The sequence below is a fragment of the Zophobas morio genome, unplaced genomic scaffold, assembly GCF_036711695.1.
Source record: "Zophobas morio isolate AGI-343-1 ecotype UQ-CSIRO unplaced genomic scaffold, CSIRO_AGI_Zmor_V1 ptg000008l, whole genome shotgun sequence".
Lineage (NCBI taxonomy): Eukaryota > Metazoa > Arthropoda > Insecta > Coleoptera > Tenebrionidae > Zophobas > Zophobas morio.
Genome location: NW_026972113.1, coordinates 5,722,690 through 5,743,821, shown reverse-complemented (window position 1 = coordinate 5,743,821; position 21,132 = coordinate 5,722,690). Strand labels below are relative to the sequence as shown.

Below are 21,132 nucleotides of genomic sequence, written 5' to 3'. Positions count from 1 at the left end.
ACTCCCGAGAAGGTTTCACATAAAAAACACATTTGGGGCATCCGAGAAGGTTTTACATTTTTAAAAGACAGTTGGGACGCCGAGAAGGTTTCACATAAAAAAAAAATTTGGGGCCTCCGAGAAGGTTTTACATATGTTAAAAGGACAGTTGAGACCCCAGAGAAGGTTTCGCATTAAAAAGAACACATTTGGGGCCCCCGAGAAGGTTTCGCATTAAAAAAAAACACATTTGGGGTCCCTGAAAAGGTTTTACATTTTTAAAAAAGACAGTTGGGACTCCCGAGAAGGGTTCCCATTCTTAAATAGACAGTTGGGACCCCGAGAAGGTTTCACATAAAAAAAACACATTTGGGGCCTCCGAAAAGGTTTTACATTTTTAAAAAAGACAGTTGGGACCCCGAGAAGGTTTCACATAAAAAAAAAATTGGGGCCCCTGAGAATGTTTTACATTTTTTAAAAGAACAGTTGGGACCCCAGAGAAGGTTTCGCATTAAAAAAAACTTACATTTGGGGCCCTCAAGAAGGCTTTACATTTTTAAAAGACAGTTGGGACCCCCGAGAAGGTTTCACATCATAAAAAAAAACATTTGGGGCCCCTGAGAAGGTTTTACATTTTTAAAAAAAGACAGTTGGAAACCCCGAGAAGGTTTCACATTACAAAAAAGACTTTGGGGCTCTTGAGAAGGTTTTATATTAAAAAAAAATACAATTGGAACCCCGAGGTTTCATTTTCTTAAATAGACAGTTGGAACCCGCGAGAAGGTTTCACATTATTAAAAAAAAACATTTGGGGCCCCTGAAAAGGTTTTACATGTTTAAAAAAGACAGTTGAGACTCCCGAGAAGGTTTCACATAAAAAACACATTTGGGGCATCCGAGAAGGTTTTACATTTTTAAAAGACAGTTGGGACCCCGAGAAGGTTTCACATAAAAAAAAAAATTTGGGGCCTCCGAGAAGGTTTTACATATGTTAAAAGGACAGTTGAGACCCCAGAGAAGGTTTCGCATTAAAAAGAACACATTTGGGGCCCCCGAGAAGGTTTTGCATTAAAAAAAAAACACATTTGGGGTCCCTGAAAAGGTTTTACATTTTTAAAAAAGACAGTTGGGAGTCCCGAGAAGGGTTCCCATTCTTAAATAGACAGTTGGGACCCCGAGAAGGTTTCACATAAAAAAAACACATTTGGGGCCTCCGAAAAGGTTTTACATTTTTAAAAGACAGTTGGGACCCCGAGAAGGTTTCACATAAAAAAAAAATTGGGGCCCCTGAGAATGTTTTACATTTTTTAAAAGAACAGTTGGGACCCCAGAGAACGTTTCGCATTAAAAAAAACACATTTGGGGCCCTCAAGAAGGCTTTACATTTTTAAAAGACAGTTGGGACCCCCGAGAAGGTTTCACATAATAAAAAAAAACATTTGGGGCCCCTGAGAAGGTTTTACATTTTTAAAAAAAGACAGTTGGAAACCCCGAGAAGGTTTCACATTACAAAAAAGACTTTGGGGCTCTTGAGAAGGTTTTATATTAAAAAAAAAACAATTGGAACCCCGAGGTTTCATTTTCTTAAATAGACAGTTGGAACCCGCGAGAAGGTTTCACATTATTAAAAAAAAACATTTGGGGCCCCTGAAAAGGTTTTACATGTTTAAAAAAGACAGTTGAGACTCCTGAGAAGGTTTCACATAAAAAACACATTTGGGGCATCCGAGAAGGTTTTACATTTTTAAAAGACAGTTGGGACGCCGAGAAGGTTTCACATAAAAAAAAAATTTGGGGCCTCCGAGAAGGTTTTACATATGTTAAAAGGACAGTTGAGACCCCAGAGAAGGTTTCGCATTAAAAAGAACACATTTGGGGCCCCCGAGAAGGTTTCGCATTAAAAAAAAACACATTTGGGGTCCCTGAAAAGGTTTTACATTTTTAAAAAAGACAGTTGGGACTCCCGAGAAGGGTTCCCATTCTTAAATAGACAGTTGGGACCCCGAGAAGGTTTCACATAAAAAAAACACATTTGGGGCCTCCGAAAAGGTTTTACATTTTTAAAAAAGACAGTTGGGACCCCGAGAAGGTTTCACATAAAAAAAAAATTGGGGCCCCTGAGAATGTTTTACATTTTTTAAAAGAACAGTTGGGACCCCAGAGAAGGTTTCGCATTAAAAAAAACTTACATTTGGGGCCCTCAAGAAGGCTTTACATTTTTAAAAGACAGTTGGGACCCCCGAGAAGGTTTCACATAATAAAAAAAAACATTTGGGGCCCCTGAGAAGGTTTTACATTTTTAAAAAAAGACAGTTGGAAACCCCGAGAATGTTTCACATTACAAAAAAGACTTTGGGGCTCTTGAGAAGGTTTTATATTTAAAAAAAATACAATTGGAACCCCGAGGTTTCATTTTCTTAAATAGACAGTTGGAACCCGCGAGAAGGTTTCACATTATAAAAAAAAACATTTGGGGCCCCTGAAAAGGTTTTACATGTTTAAAAAAGACAGTTGAGACTCCCGAGAAGGTTTCACATAAAAAACACATTTGGGGCATCCGAGAAGGTTTTACATTTTTAAAAGACAGTTGGGACCCCGAGAAGGTTCCACATAAAAAAAAAATTTGGGGCCTCCGAGAAGGTTTTACATATGTTAAAAGGACAGTTGAGACTCCAGAGAAGGTTTCGCATTAAAAAGAACACATTTGGGGCCCCCGAGAAGGTTTCGCATTAAAAAAAAAACACATTTGGGGTCCCTGAAAAGGTTTTACATTTTTAAAAAAGACAGTTGGGACTCCCGAGAAGGGTTCCCATTCTTAAATAAAGACAGTTGGGACCCCGACAAGGTTTCACATAAAAAAAACACATTTGGGGCCTCCGAGAAGGTTTTAGATTTTTATAAAAGACAGTTGGGACCCCGAGAAGGTTTCACATAAAAAAAACACACATTTGGGGCCTCCGAGAAGGTTTTACATTTTTAAAAGGACAGTTGGAACCTCAGAGAAGGTTTCAGATTAAAAAAAAAACACATTTGGGGCCCCCGAGAAGGTTTTACATTTTTAAAAGTCAGTTGGGACCCGAAATGGGTTGTCAAATTTTTTTGCATATAAATCCGCTCTTTAATAATATTAATGAACGTTAGGCAACCAACAAAACAGCTATGGAGAGAATTTAGATAAAAGATAAGAACACAATGTGGTAGTTTGGCGTTCTTGTTTCTTGTGGCCAATCGTACCAGCACTTTCCCCTCCATTGTCACTGTTTTGATTATGTTTACAACAATTATTCTAACGACTGACTTAATTATTACGACTTAAGTGATAAGGCTCACCGTGTCGTAAGCAGGTCTACAACTAGTCGTTAACATGGCAACAAACAAGTGTCTTCATTTGTTAAGAGGACGTTTCAGAGACCAATTACGCTTTTGTAGGGTAAGTACTAACTTTATTAACATCTTCACTAACTAAAGTGAGTGTCCATCAAGTTTACACGTGTACTGAGTACTGACTGGCAAGAAACAGTGACCTCGTGTTTGACCCTAACACGCACGTCAAACTTATGCAACCAACAATTTCCAGCACCTAACAACCCAAGGCCCGCTCTTCCCCGGCGCGCAGACCACCTGGACCTCCGACCTCACCTTCGTCACCGCCTCCACCTACACCCCCATCCCCGTGTACCGCGTGATGGACCGCAAAGGCGCCGTCATCGACGCAACCCACGAACCCCCGCTCCCCGACACCACCCTCCTGAAGATGTACACAGACATGCGCCTCCTCAACACCATGGACAAGATCCTCTACGAATCTCAGCGCCAAGGCCGCATCTCCTTCTACATGACCAACTTCGGCGAGGAGGCCATGCACATCGGCAGCGCCGCCGCCCTCACCGCCGCCGACGTGGTGTACGGGCAGTACCGCGAAGCCGGCGTGCTCATGTGGCGCGGTTTCACTCTGCAGGAGTTCGTGGACCAGTGCTACGGTAATCGGGACGACAAGGGAAAGGGCAAGCAGATGCCGATCCACTACGGCTCGAAGGAGCTGAATTTCGTGACTATCTCGAGTCCTTTGGGGACGCAGATGCCGCAGGCGGTGGGGGCGGCGTACGCGCTGAAAGGGAGCGGGAGGGTGGTGATCTGTTATTACGGGGATGGGGCGGCGTCGGAGGGGGACGCTCATGCCGCGTTTAATTTCGCGGCGACGTTGGAGTGCCCGGTGATTTTGTTCTGCAGGAATAATGGGTATGCGATTTCTACGCCGGTGAGGGAGCAGTACAGGGGGGACGGGATTGCGGCGAGGGGGCCGGCGTATGGGGTGCACACGCTGAGGGCGGATGGGAATGATGTTTTGGCGATGTATAATGCGACGAAGTTGGCGAGGGAGTACTGCGTGAAGGAGCAGAAGCCGGTGGTGATCGAGGCCATGGGGTACAGGTGAGTGGCGGTGTGGAAGATTTTACTAAAGATCTTTTTTAAAAAAAGACATCAATTCAAAAATTAAATACCTGGGGAATTTCAAGATCAAGTGTTTCACTTTTTTTCAAAACACTAGTGGTCTCTTGGAATTCGAAGATTTTTCCAACTTATTTCAAAAAGAAGATACAAGAAATTTTGAAGATACACATTACTGAAAAGTAGACCAGAGACCCCCAAAATCTTTTACATTGACAAAAACACTAAGAGTCTCTAAAATTCTTTCAAATCTTTTCAAGATCAGAACGTTACGACTCCCCGAGATTTTTTTCAAAAATAAAACCAAGGGGCTTTCAAGATTCCTTCATATCGCAAGATTCTTTCAAGAACAAAACTTTAGGGGTCCCCGGATCTTTTCAAATTCTTTCAAAAATTCAATATCAAGACCCTCACCGATGATGCTAACTGCTCCGAAGATTCTTTTAAACTGTTTCAAAAATAAAACAACATAAAACCAAAGATCTTTCTAAGTTATTTCAAAATCAAGACACAAGAAATTTCGAAGACACACATTCTTGAAAAAAGACACCAGAGATCCCAATATTTTTTCACATTGACAAAAATCCTAAGCGTCTCTAGGATTCTTTCAAATTTCTTCGAGGCGCCTGAGATTCTTTTAAACTCTTTCAAAAACAAAACATCAGAAACCCCAAGACGTTTCAAAAATTTTTCAAAAACAAGACAAGAAATTTCGAAGACATTTAACATTTTTTAAAAAGTACCCCATGGATTCCAAGATTTTTCCATATCGACGAAAAAAAGACACTAAGGAACCCTAAGATTTTTCAAATCTGTTTTAAGATCAAAACCTATGTCTCCCTTAGATTTTTTCAAAAATAAACACCTAGAGATTTCCAAGATTCTTTTATATTCTTATATTCTTTCTCTAAAAGAGATACAGATTTACTTTTTTCAATTGTTCATTTTTCTTATTTTTTCCCATTTCTTTAATTTCTAGGTTTTGGGATTCCTCGATTAAAAATTTCCCTTTTTCAATTTTCAGTTTTTCAATTTTTCGATTTTTTCATTTTTCATTTCTTCAATATTCGGTTTGCAACTTTCCGTTTGGTTTATTTATTTTCTTTATTTTTTCAATTTTTCGTGATTTTATAATTTTTCTTTTTTCAGTGCGAAATTTTTCAATTATTCGATCTACGATTTTTCGATTTTTTGACCCTTTGATTTCTGCATTTTTTATTTTTCAATTTCAAGTTTTCACGTTTTTGCTTTGCAATTTTTCGTTTTGTTTTTTTATTTTCTTTATTTTGTCAATTATTCGATTTTTCCATATTTCGATTTATAATTTTTTTTTTAAATAGTTAATATTTCTTATTTCTTCCATTTTTAGATTTAAAATTTCCCGAATTTTCAATTTTTTGGTTCTTTAATTTTTTATTTCGTCAAATTTTCGATTCGTGATTTTTCGTTTCGGTTTTTTATTTTCTTAATTTTCCTATTTTTCGTTATTTTTGTCAATTTTCCAGTTTTTCAATGTGGTGATTCTAAAATTTTTTTTTCAATGTGAAAATTTACAGTTTTTGGATTTTTCAATTTTTCGATCTGCATTTTTCCAATTTTAGATTTTTTCAGTTTCATGTTTTTTCAATTTTCAGTTGTCTTCAATTTTTCGGTTTACAAATTTTCAGGTTTTCCTTTTTTTTGTTTCTTCATGCAATTTTTCGAGCTTACAAGTTTCAGTTTTTCAGTTTTTCATTTTCCCGACTTGAATTTTCAAATTATGCAATTTTTCGTACTAATTTTTCAGTTTTGTAAAAAACTCGTCGATTTTTTCGTCCTTTTCGTCCTTCGACCTTGGTTTTTTCGCCCTTTGTCCTTTTCGTAATTCATCCTTTTCGTCCTTCGTTCTTTTCGTCCTTCGTCCTTCGTTCTTTTCGTCCTTCGTCCTTTTTGTCATTCGTCCTTTTCGTCCTTCGTCCTTTTCGTCCTTCGTCCTTTTCGTCTTTCGTCCTTTTGGTCCTTCCTTTTCGTCCTTCGTCGTAGATTTTGACGTTCTTTCAGTTTTTCAGTTTTTTGATTTCTTCGATTTTTAATTTTTCTTTAATTGAAAAATTTAAAATTGCGGAAACTGCAAAATCGAAAAATGGAAAAATTTTTCAGTTTTGCAAATCGAAAAATTGAAGAATATAGAGAATTGAAAAATTTGGAAGTCGATTTTTTCGTCCTTTTCGCCCCTCGACCTTTTCGTCCTTTTCGTCCCCCTCCTTTTCGTTCTTCGTCATTTTCGTCCTTCGTGCTTTTCGTCCTTCGTCCTAGGTTTTGACGTTTTTGCCCGTTCTTTCAATTGTTCAATTTCTTCGATTTTTATTTTTCCCTCGTTTATTCTCGAGTTTTCAATTTTTAATTTTTCAATGTTTCGATTCTTTAATTTTTCATTTCTACAAATTTTCGACTTTTTATTTTTCGTTTCGGTTTTTTATTCTTTATTTTTTCAATGTTCCTTTTTTTCACTGTGAAGTTTTTCACTATTTCGATCTGCGATTTTTCGATTTTTTAACCCCTAGATTTTTTTAACTTTTCACTTTTTAATTTTCCAACTTGTGAATTTTTCAATTTTTAGATTTTGCAAGTTCTCATATTGAGTTTCCCGAGTTTTCAATTTTAATTTTCCAATTTTTCATTTTTTTTTTCTTTCTTCAGATTTTCGGTTTGCAAGTTTTCAAGTTTATATTTTTCTGTTTTTCAATTTTCCAAGTTTTGAATTCTTTAATTTTCAGATTTTGCAATTTTTCGTACTGAGTTTCTCGAGATTTCAATTTTAATTTTTCAATGTTTCTATTTGTAATGTTTGTTTTTTCAATTTTTCATTTTCTTCATTCAATTTTTAGATTTTGCAATTTTTCGATTTTTTCATTTTTCATTTTGTCAATTTTCGATTTGCAACTTTCCGTTTGGTTTATTTATTTTCTTTATTTTTTCAGTTTTTCGTGATTTTATAATTTTTCTTTTTTCAGTGCGAAATTTTTCAATATTTCGATCAACGATTTTTCGATTTTTTAACCCTTTGATTTTTGAATTTTTCATTTTTCAATTTTAAGTTTTCACGTTTTTGCTTTGCAATTTACTAAAGATATTTTTTAAAAAAAGACATCAATTCAAAAACTAAATACCTAGGGACTTTCAAAATCAAGTGTTTCACTTTTTTTCAAGACACTAGTGGTCTCTTGGAATTCGAAGATTTTTCCAACTTATTTCAAAAAGAATATACAAGAAATTTTGAAGATACACATTACTGAAAAGTAGACCAGAGACCCCCAAAATCTTTTACATTGACAAAAACACTAAGCGTCTCTAAAATTCTTTCAAATCTTTTCAAGATCAGAACGTTACGACTCCCCGAGATTTTTTTCAAAAATATAACCAAAGGGTTTCAAGATTCCTTCATATCCCAAGATTCTTTCAAACTCTTTCAAGAACAAAACTTTACGGGTCCCCGGATCTTTTCAAATTCTTTCAAAAATGCAATAAAACCCAAGATCTTTCTAAGTTATTTCAAAATCAATATACAAGAAATTTCGAAGACACACATTCTTGAGAGATCCCAATATTTTTTCACATTGACAAAAATCCTAAGCGTCTCTAGGATTCTTTCAAATTTCTTCGAGAACAAAACGTTAAGGGTTTCCCCGATTTTTTCATATTTTTTCCCAGTGTGACACCCAGTGGCCCTCAAGACCGTCCTTTCACAGATTTTTTTTAAAAGACACTAGTGGCGCCTGAGATTCTTTTAAACTCTTTCAAAAACAAAACATCAGAAACCCTAAGACGTTTCAAAAATATTTCAAAAACAAGACAAGAAATTTCGAAGACATTTAACATTTTTTAAAAAGTACCCCATGGATTCCAAGATTTTTCCATATCGAAAAAAAAAAAGACATTAAGGAACCCTAAGATTTTTTAAATCTGTTTTAAGATCAAAACCTTACCTATGTCGCCCTTAGATTTTTTCAAAAATAAACACCTAAGGGTTTTCAAGATTCTTTTATATTCTTATATTCTTTCTCAAAAAGAGATACAGATTTACTTTTTTCAATTGTTCATTTTCCTATTTCTTTAATTCCTCGATTAAAAATTTCCCTTTTTCAATTTTCAGTTTTTCAATTTTTCGGTTTTTCAGTGTTCTGATTTAGTTTTTTTTTTTAATATGTTTTTGGATTTTCAATGAATCGATCTGCAATTTTTCGATTTTTCGACTCATGGATTTTTGAATTATTAATTTTTTCATTTAAAATTTCTCCACTTTCGTGTTCTTTCAATTTTTCGGTTTGTAACTTTCGATTTTTTTTGGTTCTTCAGATTTTCGGTTTGCAAGTTTTCAAGTTTAAATTTTTCCGTTTTTCGTACTGAGTTTCTCCAGTTTTCGATTTTAATTTTTCAATGTTTCGATTTGTAATTTTTTTTTTTCAAATTTTTCATTTTCCTCATTCTATTTTTAGATATTGTAGTTCTTCGATTTAAAATTTCCTCAGTTTTCAATTTTTAATTTTTCAATTTTTCGAGTGTTTCATTTTTCATTTCTTCAAATTTTCGACTTGCAACTTTCTGTTTGGTTTATTTATTTTTTCAATTTTTCTTTTTTCAGTGTGAAATTTTTCAGAATTTCGATCTGCGATTTTTCGATTTTTTAACCCTTAGATTTTTGAATTTTTCATTTGTCGATTTCAAATTTTCTATTTTAATTTTTCAGGTTTTCGCTTTGCAATTTTTTCGATATATAATTTTTTGTTTTTTCAACATTTAATTTTTCTTTCTTATTTCTTCAATTTTTAGACTATGCAATTCTTCATTTTAAAATTTCCCGAATTTCGATTTGTAATTTTTCGTTTCGGTTTTTTATTTTCTTAATTTTCCAATTTTTAGGTATTTTTTCAATTTTCCAGTTTTTCAATGTCATGATGCTATAATTTTTCTTTTTTCAAGTGAAAATTTTCAGTTTTCGAATTTTTCAATTTTGGATTTTTCCTGTTCGATGTTCTTTCAATTTTCAGTTGTCTTCAATTTTTCTCTTTGCAGTTTTCCAGTTTTTCTTTTTTTTTTGTTTCTTTATGTTTTAGATTTGCAATTTCTCGAGCTTTCAAGATTAAATTTTTTAGTTTTTCAATTTTCCAACTTGAATTTTTGGATTATGCAATTTTTCATACTAATTTTTCAGTTTTGCAAATCGAAAAATTAAAGGAAATAGAGAATTGAAAAATTTGGAAGTCGAATGTTTCGCCCTTTTCGTCCTTCGTCCTTTACGTTCTTCGTCCTTCGTCCTTTTCGTCCTTCGTTCTTTTCATCCTTGGCCCTTTTCGTCCTTCGTCCTAGGTTTTGACGTTTTTGCTTGTTCTTTCCATTTTTCGATTTCTTCGATTTTTAATTTTTCTTTCGTTTTTTCTAGAGTTTCAATTTTAACTTTTCAATGTTTCGGTTTGTAATTTTTTGTTTTTTCAATTTTTCATTTTTCTTATTCAATTTTTAGATTTTGCAATTCTTCGATCTAAAATTTCCCGAGTTTTCAATTTTCCAACTTCTGAATTTTCAGATTTTGGAATTTTTCGTACTAATTTTTCAGGTTTGCAAATCAAAAAAGAAGAAAAGAAAATAGAGAATTAAAAAATTTGGAAGTCGATTTTTTCGTCCTTTTCGTCCTTTTGGTCCTTCGTCCTTTTGGTCCTTCGTCCTTTTGGTCCTTCGTCCTTTTGGTCCTTCGTCCTTTTGGTCCTTCGTCCTTTTGGTCCTTCGTCCTTTTCGTCCTTTGTCCTTTTCGTCATTCGTCCTTTTCGTCCTTCGTCCATTTCGTCCTTCGTCCTTTTCGTCCTTCGTCCTTCGTCCTTTTGGTTCTTCGCCATTTTTGTCCTTCGTCCTTTTCGTCCTTCGTCCTTTTCGTTCTTCGTCCTTTTCGTTCTTCGTCCTTTTCGACCTTTTGGTCCTTCGTCCTTTTCGTCCTTCGTCCTTTTCGTCCTTCGTCCTTTTCGTCCTTCGTCCTTTTCGTCCTTCGTCCTGTGTCCTTTTCGTCCTTCGTCCTTCGTCCTTTTCGTCCTTCGTCCTTTTCGTTCATCGTCCTTTTCATCCATCGTCATTTTCATCCATCGTCCTTTTCGTCCTTGATGCTTTTGGTCCTTTGTCCTAGGTTTTGGGTTTTTTTATTCTTTGTTTTTTCAATTATTCGATTTTTCAATATTTCGATTTGTAATTTTGAGCTCTTTTCAGTTGTTAATTTTTCGTATTTCTTCAATTTTTAGACTTTGCAATTTTTCGATTTAAATTTTTCCGAATTTTCAATTTTTCGTTTGTTTAATTTTTCATTTCGTCAAATTTTCCATTTGTAACTTTTCGTTTCGGTTTTTTATTTTCTTAGTGTTCTAGTTTTTCGTTATTTTTTCAATTTTCCAGTTTTTCAATATCCTGATCCTATAATTTCCCTTTTTTCAATGTGAAAATTTTCAGTCTTTGAATTTATCATTTTTTCTATTTTGGATTTTTCCAGTTTCTTCAATTTTTCGGTTTGCAATTTTCCAGTTTTTGCTCTTTTTTATGTTGTTTCATGTTTTCGATTTACAATTTTTCGTTTTCCCATTTTTTCGATTTTACAATTTTTCGCTTTTTCATTTCTTCCCGATTTTCGAGTTTTTCGATTTCTGATTTTCCGAAAAAAATAGGAAAATTTAATCTTGAAAACTCGAAAAATTGCAAATCGAAAACACGAAAAAACAAAAAGTAAACTGGAAAATTGCAAACCGAATTTTCCAGTTTTTCTTTTGAAAATTCTGTTTGCAATTTTTCGTTTTTCCATTTTTTCGATTTTACAATGCTTCCCTTTCCCGATTTTCTAGTTTTTCGATTTTTGGTTTTCCGGTTTTTCTAATTTTCGATTTTTCCACTTTTCGAATCAAAGAAATAGAACAATCGAAAAATCAAAAATGTAAAAACGGAAAAGTATAAAACGAAAACTTTCAAAGAACTAAAAATTGGAAGTCAAAAACTGAAAAAATGAAGGAACAAAAAAATTGAAAAGTGGAAAGGTTTAAAAATTGAGAAACTGAAAGATCGAAAAGGTGCAAAATAAAAAAAAAAAATTGTAAAATCTAAAAATTAAAAAGTTGAAAAATCGAAAAATGAAAAAATTTTTCAGTTTTGCAAATCGAAAAATTGTAGAAAATAGAGAATTGAAAATTTTGAAAGTCGATTTTTTCGTCCTTTTCGTCCTTTGTCTTTCGTCCTTTGCCTTTCGTCCTTCCTCCTAGGTTTTGACCTTTTTGCTCGTTCTTTCAGTTTTTCGATTTTTCGATTTCTTCGATTTTTAATTTTTCTTTCGTTTTTTCTCGAGTTTGACAGTTTTTTGAAATTTTCATTTTTCTTATTCAATTTTTCGATTTTGCAATTCTTCGATTAAAATTTCCCGGGTTTTCAATTTTTAATTTATCAATTTTTCGATTCTTCAGTTTTTCATTTCTTCAAATTTTCGACTTGTTATTTTTCGTTTCGGTTTTTTATTCTTTATTTTTTCAATTTTCCTTCTATCAATATGAAAATGTTCACTATTTCGATCTGCGATTTTCGATTTTTTAACCCCTAGATTTGTGAATTTTTCATTTTTCAATTTTAAATTACCCCAGTTTCATATTCTTTCAATTTTTCGAGTTTTCAAATTCAAATTTTTCAGTTTTTCAATTCTCAACTCGTGAATTTTCCAATTTTTAGGTTAAGCAATTTCTCGGATTGAGTTTCCCGAGTTTTCGATTTTAATTTTTCAAGTTTTCGATTTGCAATTTTTCGTTTTGTTCCTTTTTTCTTTATTTTTTCAGTTTCAAAATTTCTCAAATTTTCAATTTTCCAACTTTTGTTTCTTTGTTTTTTTTTTCTCGATTTTCAGTTCTTCAATCTTCGATTTGCAATTTTTCGATTTTCCATGTTTTCGATTTTTCAACTTTTCCAATGAAAAAAATTGAAAAATCTAAAAATCAAAAATGTAAAAACGAAAATTTTCAAAGAACAAAAAATTGGAAAGTCGATAAACTCAAAATTGAGAAGGACGTTTCGGGTAAAAACTGAATTCGGAGTCGTAAACTACATGTGTAGGACTATGTTATTTTATACAATTTAAGACCCATTTACTATGTACAATTTTGAAGTGACGTCATCGCATTAGTGGTGGGGATGATTAGACAAATTTTGGTTAGCGTTTTACCATCTACATGATATTCCTAATATAAGTACAAAATTTCACAACAATCGGTCCAGTACTTTCGGAGATTATCTGTCTAATAAAAATCCGGGACGGCAGACAGACGGACAGACAGACGGAAATGGGAGACCTATTTCTTCGTATTCTAGGGGTCATGAAAGATCGAGAAAACGTAAAAGCAGAGAGTCGGCCGACGGACTTGATTACAATATTTCCTTTGCTTACGCTCGGGAAGTAAAAAGACATCAATTCAAAAATTAAATACCTAGGGACTTTCAAGATCAAGTGTTTCACTTTTTTTCAAGACACTAGTGGTCTCTTGGAATTCGAAGATTTTTCCAACTTATTTCAAAAAGAAGATACAAGAAATTTTGAAGATACACATTACTGAAAAGTAGACCAGATACCCCCAAAATCTTTTACATTGACAAAAACACTAAGCGTCTCTAAAATTCTTTCAAATCTTTTCAAGATCAGAACGTTACGAGTCCCCGAGATTTTTTTTAAAATAAAACCAAGGGGCTTTCAAGATTTCTTCATATCCCAAGATTCTTTCAAGAACAAAACTTTAGGGGTCCCCGGATCTTTTCAAATTCTTTCAAAAATTCAATATCAAGACCCGCCCCCTCACCGATGATGCTAACTGCTCCGAAGATTCTTTTAAACTGTTTCAAAAATAAAACAACATAAAACCAAAGATCTTTCTAAGTTATTTCAAAATCAAGACACAAAAAATTTCGAAGACACACATTCTTGATAAAAGACACCAGAGATCCCAATATTTTTTCACATTGACAAAAATCCTAAGCGTCTCTAGGATTCTTTCAAATTTCTTCGAGGCGCCTGAGATTCTTTTAAACTCTTTCAAAAACAAAACATCAAAAACCCCAAGACGTTTCAAAAATATTTCAAAAACAAGACAAGAAATTTCGAAGACATTTAATATTTTTTAAAAAGTACCACATGGATTCCAAGATTTTTCCATATCGACAAAAAAAAGACACTAAGGAACCCTAAGATTTTTTAAATCTATTTTAAGATCAAAACCTTACCTATGTCGCCCTTAGATTTTTTTAAAAATAAACACCTAAAGGTTTCCAAGATTCTTTTATATTCTTATATTCTTTCTCTAAAAGAGATACAGATTTACTTTTTTCAATTGTTCATTTTTCTTATTTTTTCCCATTTCTTTTATTTCTAGGTTTTGCGATTCCTCGATTAAAAATTTCCCTTTTTCAATTTTCAGTTTTTCAATTTTTCGATTATTTATTTTTTCATTTCTTCAATATTTCGGTTTTTCGACCTATGGATTTTTGAATTATTAATTTTTCGTTTAAAATTTTTCCAGTTCCATGTTCTTTCAGTTTTTCGGTTTGCAATTTTTCATTTTTTTTGTTTTTTCAGATTTTCGGTTTGCAAGTTTTCAAGTTTATATTTTTCTGTTTTTCAATTTTCCAACTTTTGAATACTTTAATTTTCAGATTTTCCAATTTTTCGTACTGAGTTTCTAGAGATTTCAATTTTAATTTTTCGATTTTTTAACCCTTTGATTTTTGCGTTTTTTATTTTTCAATTTCAAGTTTTCACGTTTTTGCTTTGCAATTTTTCGTTTTTGTTTTTTTATTTTCTTTATTTTGTCAATTATTCGATTTTTCAATATTTCGATTTATAATTTTTTAGATTTAAAATTTCCTGAATTTTCAATTTTTTGGTTCTTTAATTTTTTATTTCGTCAAATTTTCGATTCGTAATTTTTCGTTTCGGTTTTTTATTTTCTTAATTTTCCTATTTTTCGTTATTTTTTCAATTTTCCAGTTTTTGAATTTTCAGATTATGCAATTTTTCGTACTAATTTTTCAGCTTTGCAAAAAAAATTTGGAAGTCGATTTTTTCGTCCTTTTCGTAATTCATCCTTTTCGTCCTTCGTTCTTTTCGTCCTTCGTCCTTTTTGTCCTTCGTCCTTTTCGTCCTTCGTCCTTTTCGTCTTTCGTCCTTTTGGTCCTTCGTCCTAGGTTTTGACGTTTTTGCTCGTTCTTTCAATTTTTCAGTTTTTTGATTTTTTCGATTTTTAATTTTTCTTTAATTGAAAAATTTAAAATTGAGGAACTGCAAAATCGAAAAATGGAAAAAAAATTCAGTTTTGCAAATCGAAAAATTGAAGAAAATAGAGAATTGAAAAATTTGGAAGTCGATTTTTTCGTCCTTTTCTCCCTTCGTCCTTTTCGTTCTTCGTCCTTCGTCCTTTTCGTCTTTCGTCCATCGTCCTTTTCGTCCTTCGTCCTTTTCGTCCTTCATCCTTTTCGTCCTTCATCCTTCGTCCTTTTTATCCTTCTTCATTTCGGTTCTTCGTCTTTTTCGTCCTTCGTCCTTTTCGTCCTTCATCCTTCGTCCTTTTCGTCCTTCATCCTTTTCGTCCTTCATCCTTCGTCCTTCATCCTTCGTCCTTTTTGTCCTTCGTTCTTTTCGTCCTTCTTCCTTTTCGTTCTTCGTCTTTTTCGTCCTTCGTCCTTTTCGTCCTTCATCCTTTTCGTCCTTCATCCTTCGTCCTTTTCGTTCTTCGTCCTTTTTGTCCTTCGTCCTTTTCGTCCTTCGTCCTAGGTTTTGACGTTTTTGCCCGTTATTTCAATTTTTCAATTTCTTCGATTTTTATTTTTCCTTCGTTTATTCTCGAGTTTTCAATTTTTAATTTTTCAATGTTTCGATTCTTTCATTTATCATTTCTTCAATTTTCGGTTTGCAACTTTCCGTTTGGTTTATTTATTTTCTTTATTTTTTCAATTTTTCGTGATTTTATAATTTTTCTTTTTTCAGTGCGAAATTTTTAAATATTTCGATCAACGATTTTTCGATTTTTTAACCCTTAGATTTTTGAATTTTTCATTTTTCAATTTTAAGTTTTCACGTTTTTGCTTTGCAATTTTTCGTGTTGTTTTTTTATTTTCTTTATTTTGTCAATTATTCGATTTTTCAATATTTCAATTTAGATTTTTTTGTTTTTTCAATAGTTAACATTTCTTATTTCTTCCATTTTTAGATATAAAATTTCCCGAATTTTCATTTTTGGTTCTTTAATTTTTTATTTCGTCAAATTTTCAATTCGTAATTTTTCGTTTCGGTTTTCTATTTTCTTAATTTTGCTATTTTTCGTTGCCTTTTTTCAATGTGAAAATTTACAGTTTTTCAATTTTAGATTTTTTCTGTTTCATGTTCTTACAATTTTCAGTTGTTTTCAATTTTTCGGTTTGCAAATTTTCAGGTTTTCCTTTTTTTGTTTCTTTATGCAATTTGTCGAGCTTACAAGATTCAGTTCTTCAGTTTTTCAATTTTCCAACTTTTGAATTTTCAGATTATGCAATTTTTCGTACTAATTTTTCAGTTTTGCAAAAAAAATTTGGAAGTCGATTTTTTCGTCCTTTTCGTCCTTTGTCCTTGGTTTTTTCGCCCTTCGTCCTTTTCGTAATTCATCCTTTTCGTCCTTCGTTCTTTTTGTCCTTCGTCCTTTTCGTCCTTCGTCCTTTTCGTCCTTCGTCCTTTTCGTCCTTCGTCCTTTTCGTCCTTCGTCCTTTTCGTCCTTCGTCCTTTTCGTCCTTCGTCCTTTTCGTCCTTCGTCCTTTTCGTCCTTCGTCATTTTCGTCCTTCGTCCTTTTCGTCTTTCGTCCTTTTTGGTCCTTCGTCCTAGGTTTTGACGTTTTTGCTCGTTCTTTCAATTTTTCAGTTTTTTGATTTGTTCGATTTTTAATTTTTCTTTAATTGAAAAATTTAAAATTGAAGAATTGCAAAATCGAAAAATGGAAAAATTTTTCAGTTTTGCAAATCGAAAAATTGAAGAAAATAGAGGATTGAAAAATTTGGAAGTCGATTTTTTCGTCCGTTTCGCCCTTCGTCCTTTTCGTTCTTCGTCCTTCGTCCCTTTCGTCCTTCGTACTTTTCGTCCTTCGTCCTTTTCGTCCTTCGTCCTTTTCGTCCTTCGTCCTTTTCGTCCTTCGTCCATTTCGTCCTTCGTCCTTTTCGTCCTTCGTCCTTCGTCCTTCGTCCTTTTTGTCCTTCGTCCTAGGTTTTGACGTTTTTGCTTGTTCTTTCAATTTTTCGATTTCTTCGATATTTAATTTTTCTTTCGTTTTTTCTCGAGTTTTTAATTCGAATTTTTCAATGTTTCGATTTGTAATTTTTTTTTTTTTTCAATTTTTCATTTTTCTTTTCCAATTTTTAGTTTTTGCAATTCTTCGATTCAAAATTTCCCGAATTTTCAATTTTCCAACTTTTAAATTTTCAGATTTTGCAATTTTTCGTACTAATTTTTCAGTTTTGCAAATCGAAAAATTGTAGAAAATAGAGCCCCTTCGTCCTTTTCGTTGGTCGTCCTTCGTCCTTTTCGGTTCTTCATCCTTCGTCCTTTTCGGTCCTTCATCCTTTTCGTCCTTCGTCCTTTCCGTCTTTCGTCCATCGTCCTTTTCGTCCTTCCGTTCTTTTCGTTCTTCTTCCATTTCGTTCTTCGTCTTTTTCGCCCATCTTCCCTTCCGTTCTTCGTCTTTTTCGTCCTTTGTCCTTTTCGTCCTTCTTCCCTTTAGTTCTTCGTCTTTTTCGTCCCTTGTCCTTTTCGTCCTTCACCCTTCGTCCTTTTCATACTTCGTCCTTTGTCCTTTTCGTCCTTTGTCCCTTGTCCTTTTCGTTCTTCGTCCCTTGTCCTTTTCGTTCTTCGTCCTTTTCGTCCTTCGTGCTTTTTGTCCTTCGTCCTTTTCGTTCTTCGTCTTTTATCCTTTTGGTCCTTAGTCCTTTTCGTCCTTCGTCCTAGGTTTTGACGTTTTTGCTCGTTCTTTCAATTTTTCAGTTTTTTGTTTTTTTCGATTTTTAATTTTCCTTTAATTGAAAAATTTAAAATTGAGGAACTGCAAAATCGAAAAATGGGACAATTTTTCAGTTTGGCAAATCGAAAAATTGAAGAAAATAGAAAAATTGAAAAATTTGGAAGTCGATTTTTTCGTCTTTTTCGCCCTTCGTCCTTTTCGTTCATCGTCCTTTTCGTCCTTCGTTCTTCGTCCTTCGTCCTTTTCGTCCTTCGACCTTTTCGTCCTTCGTCCCTTGAATCGATTTCTTCGATTTTTATTTTTCCTTCGTTTATTCTCGAGTTTTGAATTTTGAATTTTTCAATGTTTCGATTCTTTAGTTTTTCATTTCTTCAAATTTTCGACTTGTTCTTTTTCGTTTCGGTTTTTTATTCTTTATTTTTTCAATTTTCCTTTTTTCAATGTGAAGTTTTTCACTATTTCGATTTGCGATTTTTTGATTTTTTAACCCCTAGATTTTTGTAACTTTTCACTTTTCAATTTTCCAACTTGTGAATTTTTCAATTTTTCAATTTCTCATATTGAGTTTCCCGAGTTTTCAATTTTAATTTTTCAAGTTTTCGAGTTGCAATTATTCCTTTTTTAAGTTTTATGTTTCTCGATTTTCAGTTCTTCAAGCTTCGATTTGAAATTTTTCGATTTTCCATTTTTTGATTTTGCAATTCTTCGCTTTTTCATGTTTTTCCGACTTTCTAGTTTTCCGATTTTTCTAATTTTCGATTTTTCAACTTTTCGAATCAAAAAAATTGAAAAATCAAAACCGTAAAAACGAAAATTTTCAAAGAACAAAAAGTGAAAGTAATGAACTGAAAAAATGAAGAAACAAAAAAATTGAAAAGTCGAAAAATTAAAAACTGAGGAGCCGAAAAATCCAAAAATTATCAAAAAATTGTAAAATCGAAAAAAAAAAAACGAAAAATTATGGTATCAAATAATGGTCGAAGGTAAATAAATCCGAGGTGTGTCAAATTTCTTGGTGTGACACTGGACTCGAAATTATGCTGGGATAATCACGTCATTGATATCTGTAAAAAATTGTCCAAGTCAACTTTTCTTATTAGGAATTTGCAATATGAGGTTAGTGAGCAGATCCTTATGATGATATACTACTCTTTATTTCAAAGTATTTTTAGCTATGCCATTATAACCTGGGGCCACAGCAGTCATTTAAAAACCGTTTTTAAATTGCAGCGCCGAGTAGTTCGAATTATTGGAGGTCTATCTTACAGAGCTTGTGTTAAAAATTATTTTAAAGAAAAAAGTATTCTCACCGTGCCCTGTCTTTATATTTTATATGCTTTATTATATGTGAAGTCTAATCTCACCACTTATAATAATCTCACAAATATGTCATTAATCACGAGATCTACCCATAGCATTTACACCGAATTCTATCGTGTAGGTAGAAGTAGAAATGCCATCAATTATTATGGGCCCAAATTATTCAATAAATTACCGAAACGTATTGCTAACTTACCTTTTTCGCAATTTAGCCGTACTATAAGAAATTTTTTATTAAAAAACGCATTTTACTCTCTCGATGAATTTTTAAATTGTAGCGATGTCCTGTGTAGTTTTTACCATTCGATTTGAATTATCTTGTAAATTGTATAATTTTAAACTCTTTATATTGTAATTTCATCTGACTTGACTTATGTACCCTAACGGTCATTAATAAATACTTACTTACTTACTTACTTACTTACTTACTTACTTACAGATTTTTCAAAAATTATAGGATTTGATTTAGTATGTGTAGTAATCGAGTCCATCGGTCGAATTGCCACTTTCATATTTTTTCGACGTGTCGTGACCTCTAGAGCACGAAAAAAGTGGTCTCCCATTTCCGTTTGTGTGTCTGTCTGGTGTCTGTATCCATTTTTATTAGACACGTAATCTCCGAAACTACTGGACCGATTGTTGTCACATTTTGTATGTATGTTAGAAGCATTATGTGGATGATTAAACCAGGAATTTAAAAGAAGATTTTTCTTTACAGGGTAGGTCACCACTCCACATCAGACGACAGCACAGCGTACAGAAGCCAGGAAGAAGTGGATCAGTGGACCAGCAGTGATAATCCCACAGTCAAGTTTAAAACATACTTAACCAACAAGGGTTTATGGAACGAGGAAAAAGAAAAGGAATTCATCAAGAAAGCTCGTCAAGACGTCATGACAGCGTTCGTCGCTGGTGAAAAGAAACCCAAACCCGAATGGACCGAGTGTTTTGAAGATGTTTACAAATACATGCCGGAACACATTAAGTAAGCGGTTCGTGTGTTATTTATGACAGAGTCGTGATTGAATTTTTTGCAGGCAACAGATGAATCAAATGAAGAGTCACGTAGAGAAATATAAGGAACATTACCCTGTTGATGAGTTTGCTTGATCATTTTAAAATTTAAGTCAATAAAAACGGTGCTTACATTCCAATATTTTGATTTTATTACGCTACTGCTGCTTGAAATTCTTTTAAACTTTTTCAAAAACAAAACACTAAAAACCCCAAGATCTTTTCGAGTTATTTCAAAAAGACACAAAATTTTGAAGACACATTCTTTCAAGAATACACCAGAGATCGCAAGATTCTTTTACATTGCAAAAAAAATCCACTTTCCGTTTTTTCGCTTAACGTTCAAAATTTTTTAATTTCTAGATTTTGCAATTTTTGGAACTGAGTTTCCCGAATTTACAATTTTAATTGTTTTCGATTCTTTAATTTTCAAATTTACGATTTGTAACTTTCTGTTTGGTTTATTTATTTTCTTTATTTTTTTCCAAAAACTGAAACTTTCAGTCTCAGTTTTTGGATTTGCAATTTCATTTGGATTTTTGAATAATTATTTTTTTCAATTTAAAATTCTTCCAGTTTTATTTTCTTCAAATTTTTCATTTCTTCAATTTTTCGGTTTGCAATTTTTCATTTTTTTTTGTTTCTTCAGATTTTCGGTTTGCCATTTTCCAAGTTTTCAAGTTTAAATTTTTCCGTTTTTCAATTCAATTTTCCAACTTTTGAATTCTTTAATTTTCAAATTTTGCAATTTTTCGTACTGAGTTTCTCGAGTTTTTAATTTTAATTTTTCAATTGTTCGATTCTTTCATTTTTTTTCTTCAAATTTTCGACTTGTTATCTTTCGTTTCAGTTTTTTATTTTTTTTGTTCAATTTTTTGGTTTTTAGATGTTACGAACTTATAATTTTTCTTTTTTCAATGTGAAATTTTTCAATATTTCGACCTGCGATTTTCCAATTTTTTAACCCTTAGATTTTTGAATTTTTCAGTTTTCAGTTTCGAATTTTAATTTTAATTGTTCGCGTTTTCGCTTTGCAATTTTTCGTTTTGTTTTTTTATTTTCTTTATTTTGTCAATTATTCGCTTTTTCAATATTTCGATTTATAATTTTTTGTTTTTTCAATAGTTAATATTTCCTATTTCTTTCATTTTTAGACTTTGCAATTCTTGGATTTAAAATTTCCCGAATTTTCAATTTTTTGGTTCTTTAATTTTTCATTTCGTCAAATTTTCGATTGGTAATTTTTCATTTCGGTTTTTTATTTTCTTAATTCTCCAATTTTTTGGTATTTTTTCAATTTTTCGGTTTTTCAATGTCCTGCTTCTATAATTTTCTTTTTTCAATGTGAAAATTTTCAGT

At 32.7% G+C, this 21,132-nt stretch overlaps 1 protein-coding gene across 1 annotated transcript; it reads left to right on the top strand.

Moving 5' to 3' along the window:
- The first annotated feature begins 3,168 nt into the window (after positions 1-3,168).
- On the top strand, positions 3,169-19,913 carry LOC135125145 (2-oxoisovalerate dehydrogenase subunit alpha, mitochondrial). The gene is made up of 4 exons (XM_064050506.1): positions 3,169-3,409; positions 3,557-4,410; positions 19,478-19,744; positions 19,797-19,913. Exons 1-4 carry the CDS (start codon positions 3,344-3,346, stop codon positions 19,867-19,869), a joined length of 1,260 nt encoding a protein of 419 aa, XP_063906576.1. The 5' UTR covers positions 3,169-3,343; the 3' UTR covers positions 19,870-19,913.
- Positions 19,914-21,132: the final 1,219 nt, after the last annotated feature.

Bases quoted from the DNA above. Each gene is read 5' to 3' on its own strand.
- LOC135125145 (XM_064050506.1), top strand. From the start codon at position 3,344: ATGGCAACAAACAAGTGTCTTCATTTGTTAAGAGGACGTTTCAGAGAC. The intron at 3,410-3,556 runs GTAAGTACTAAC...AACAATTTCCAG, and splicing joins ACCAATTACGCTTTTGTAGG to CACCTAACAACCCAAGGCCC. The intron at 19,745-19,796 runs GTAAGCGGTTCG...AATTTTTTGCAG, and splicing joins TACATGCCGGAACACATTAA to GCAACAGATGAATCAAATGA.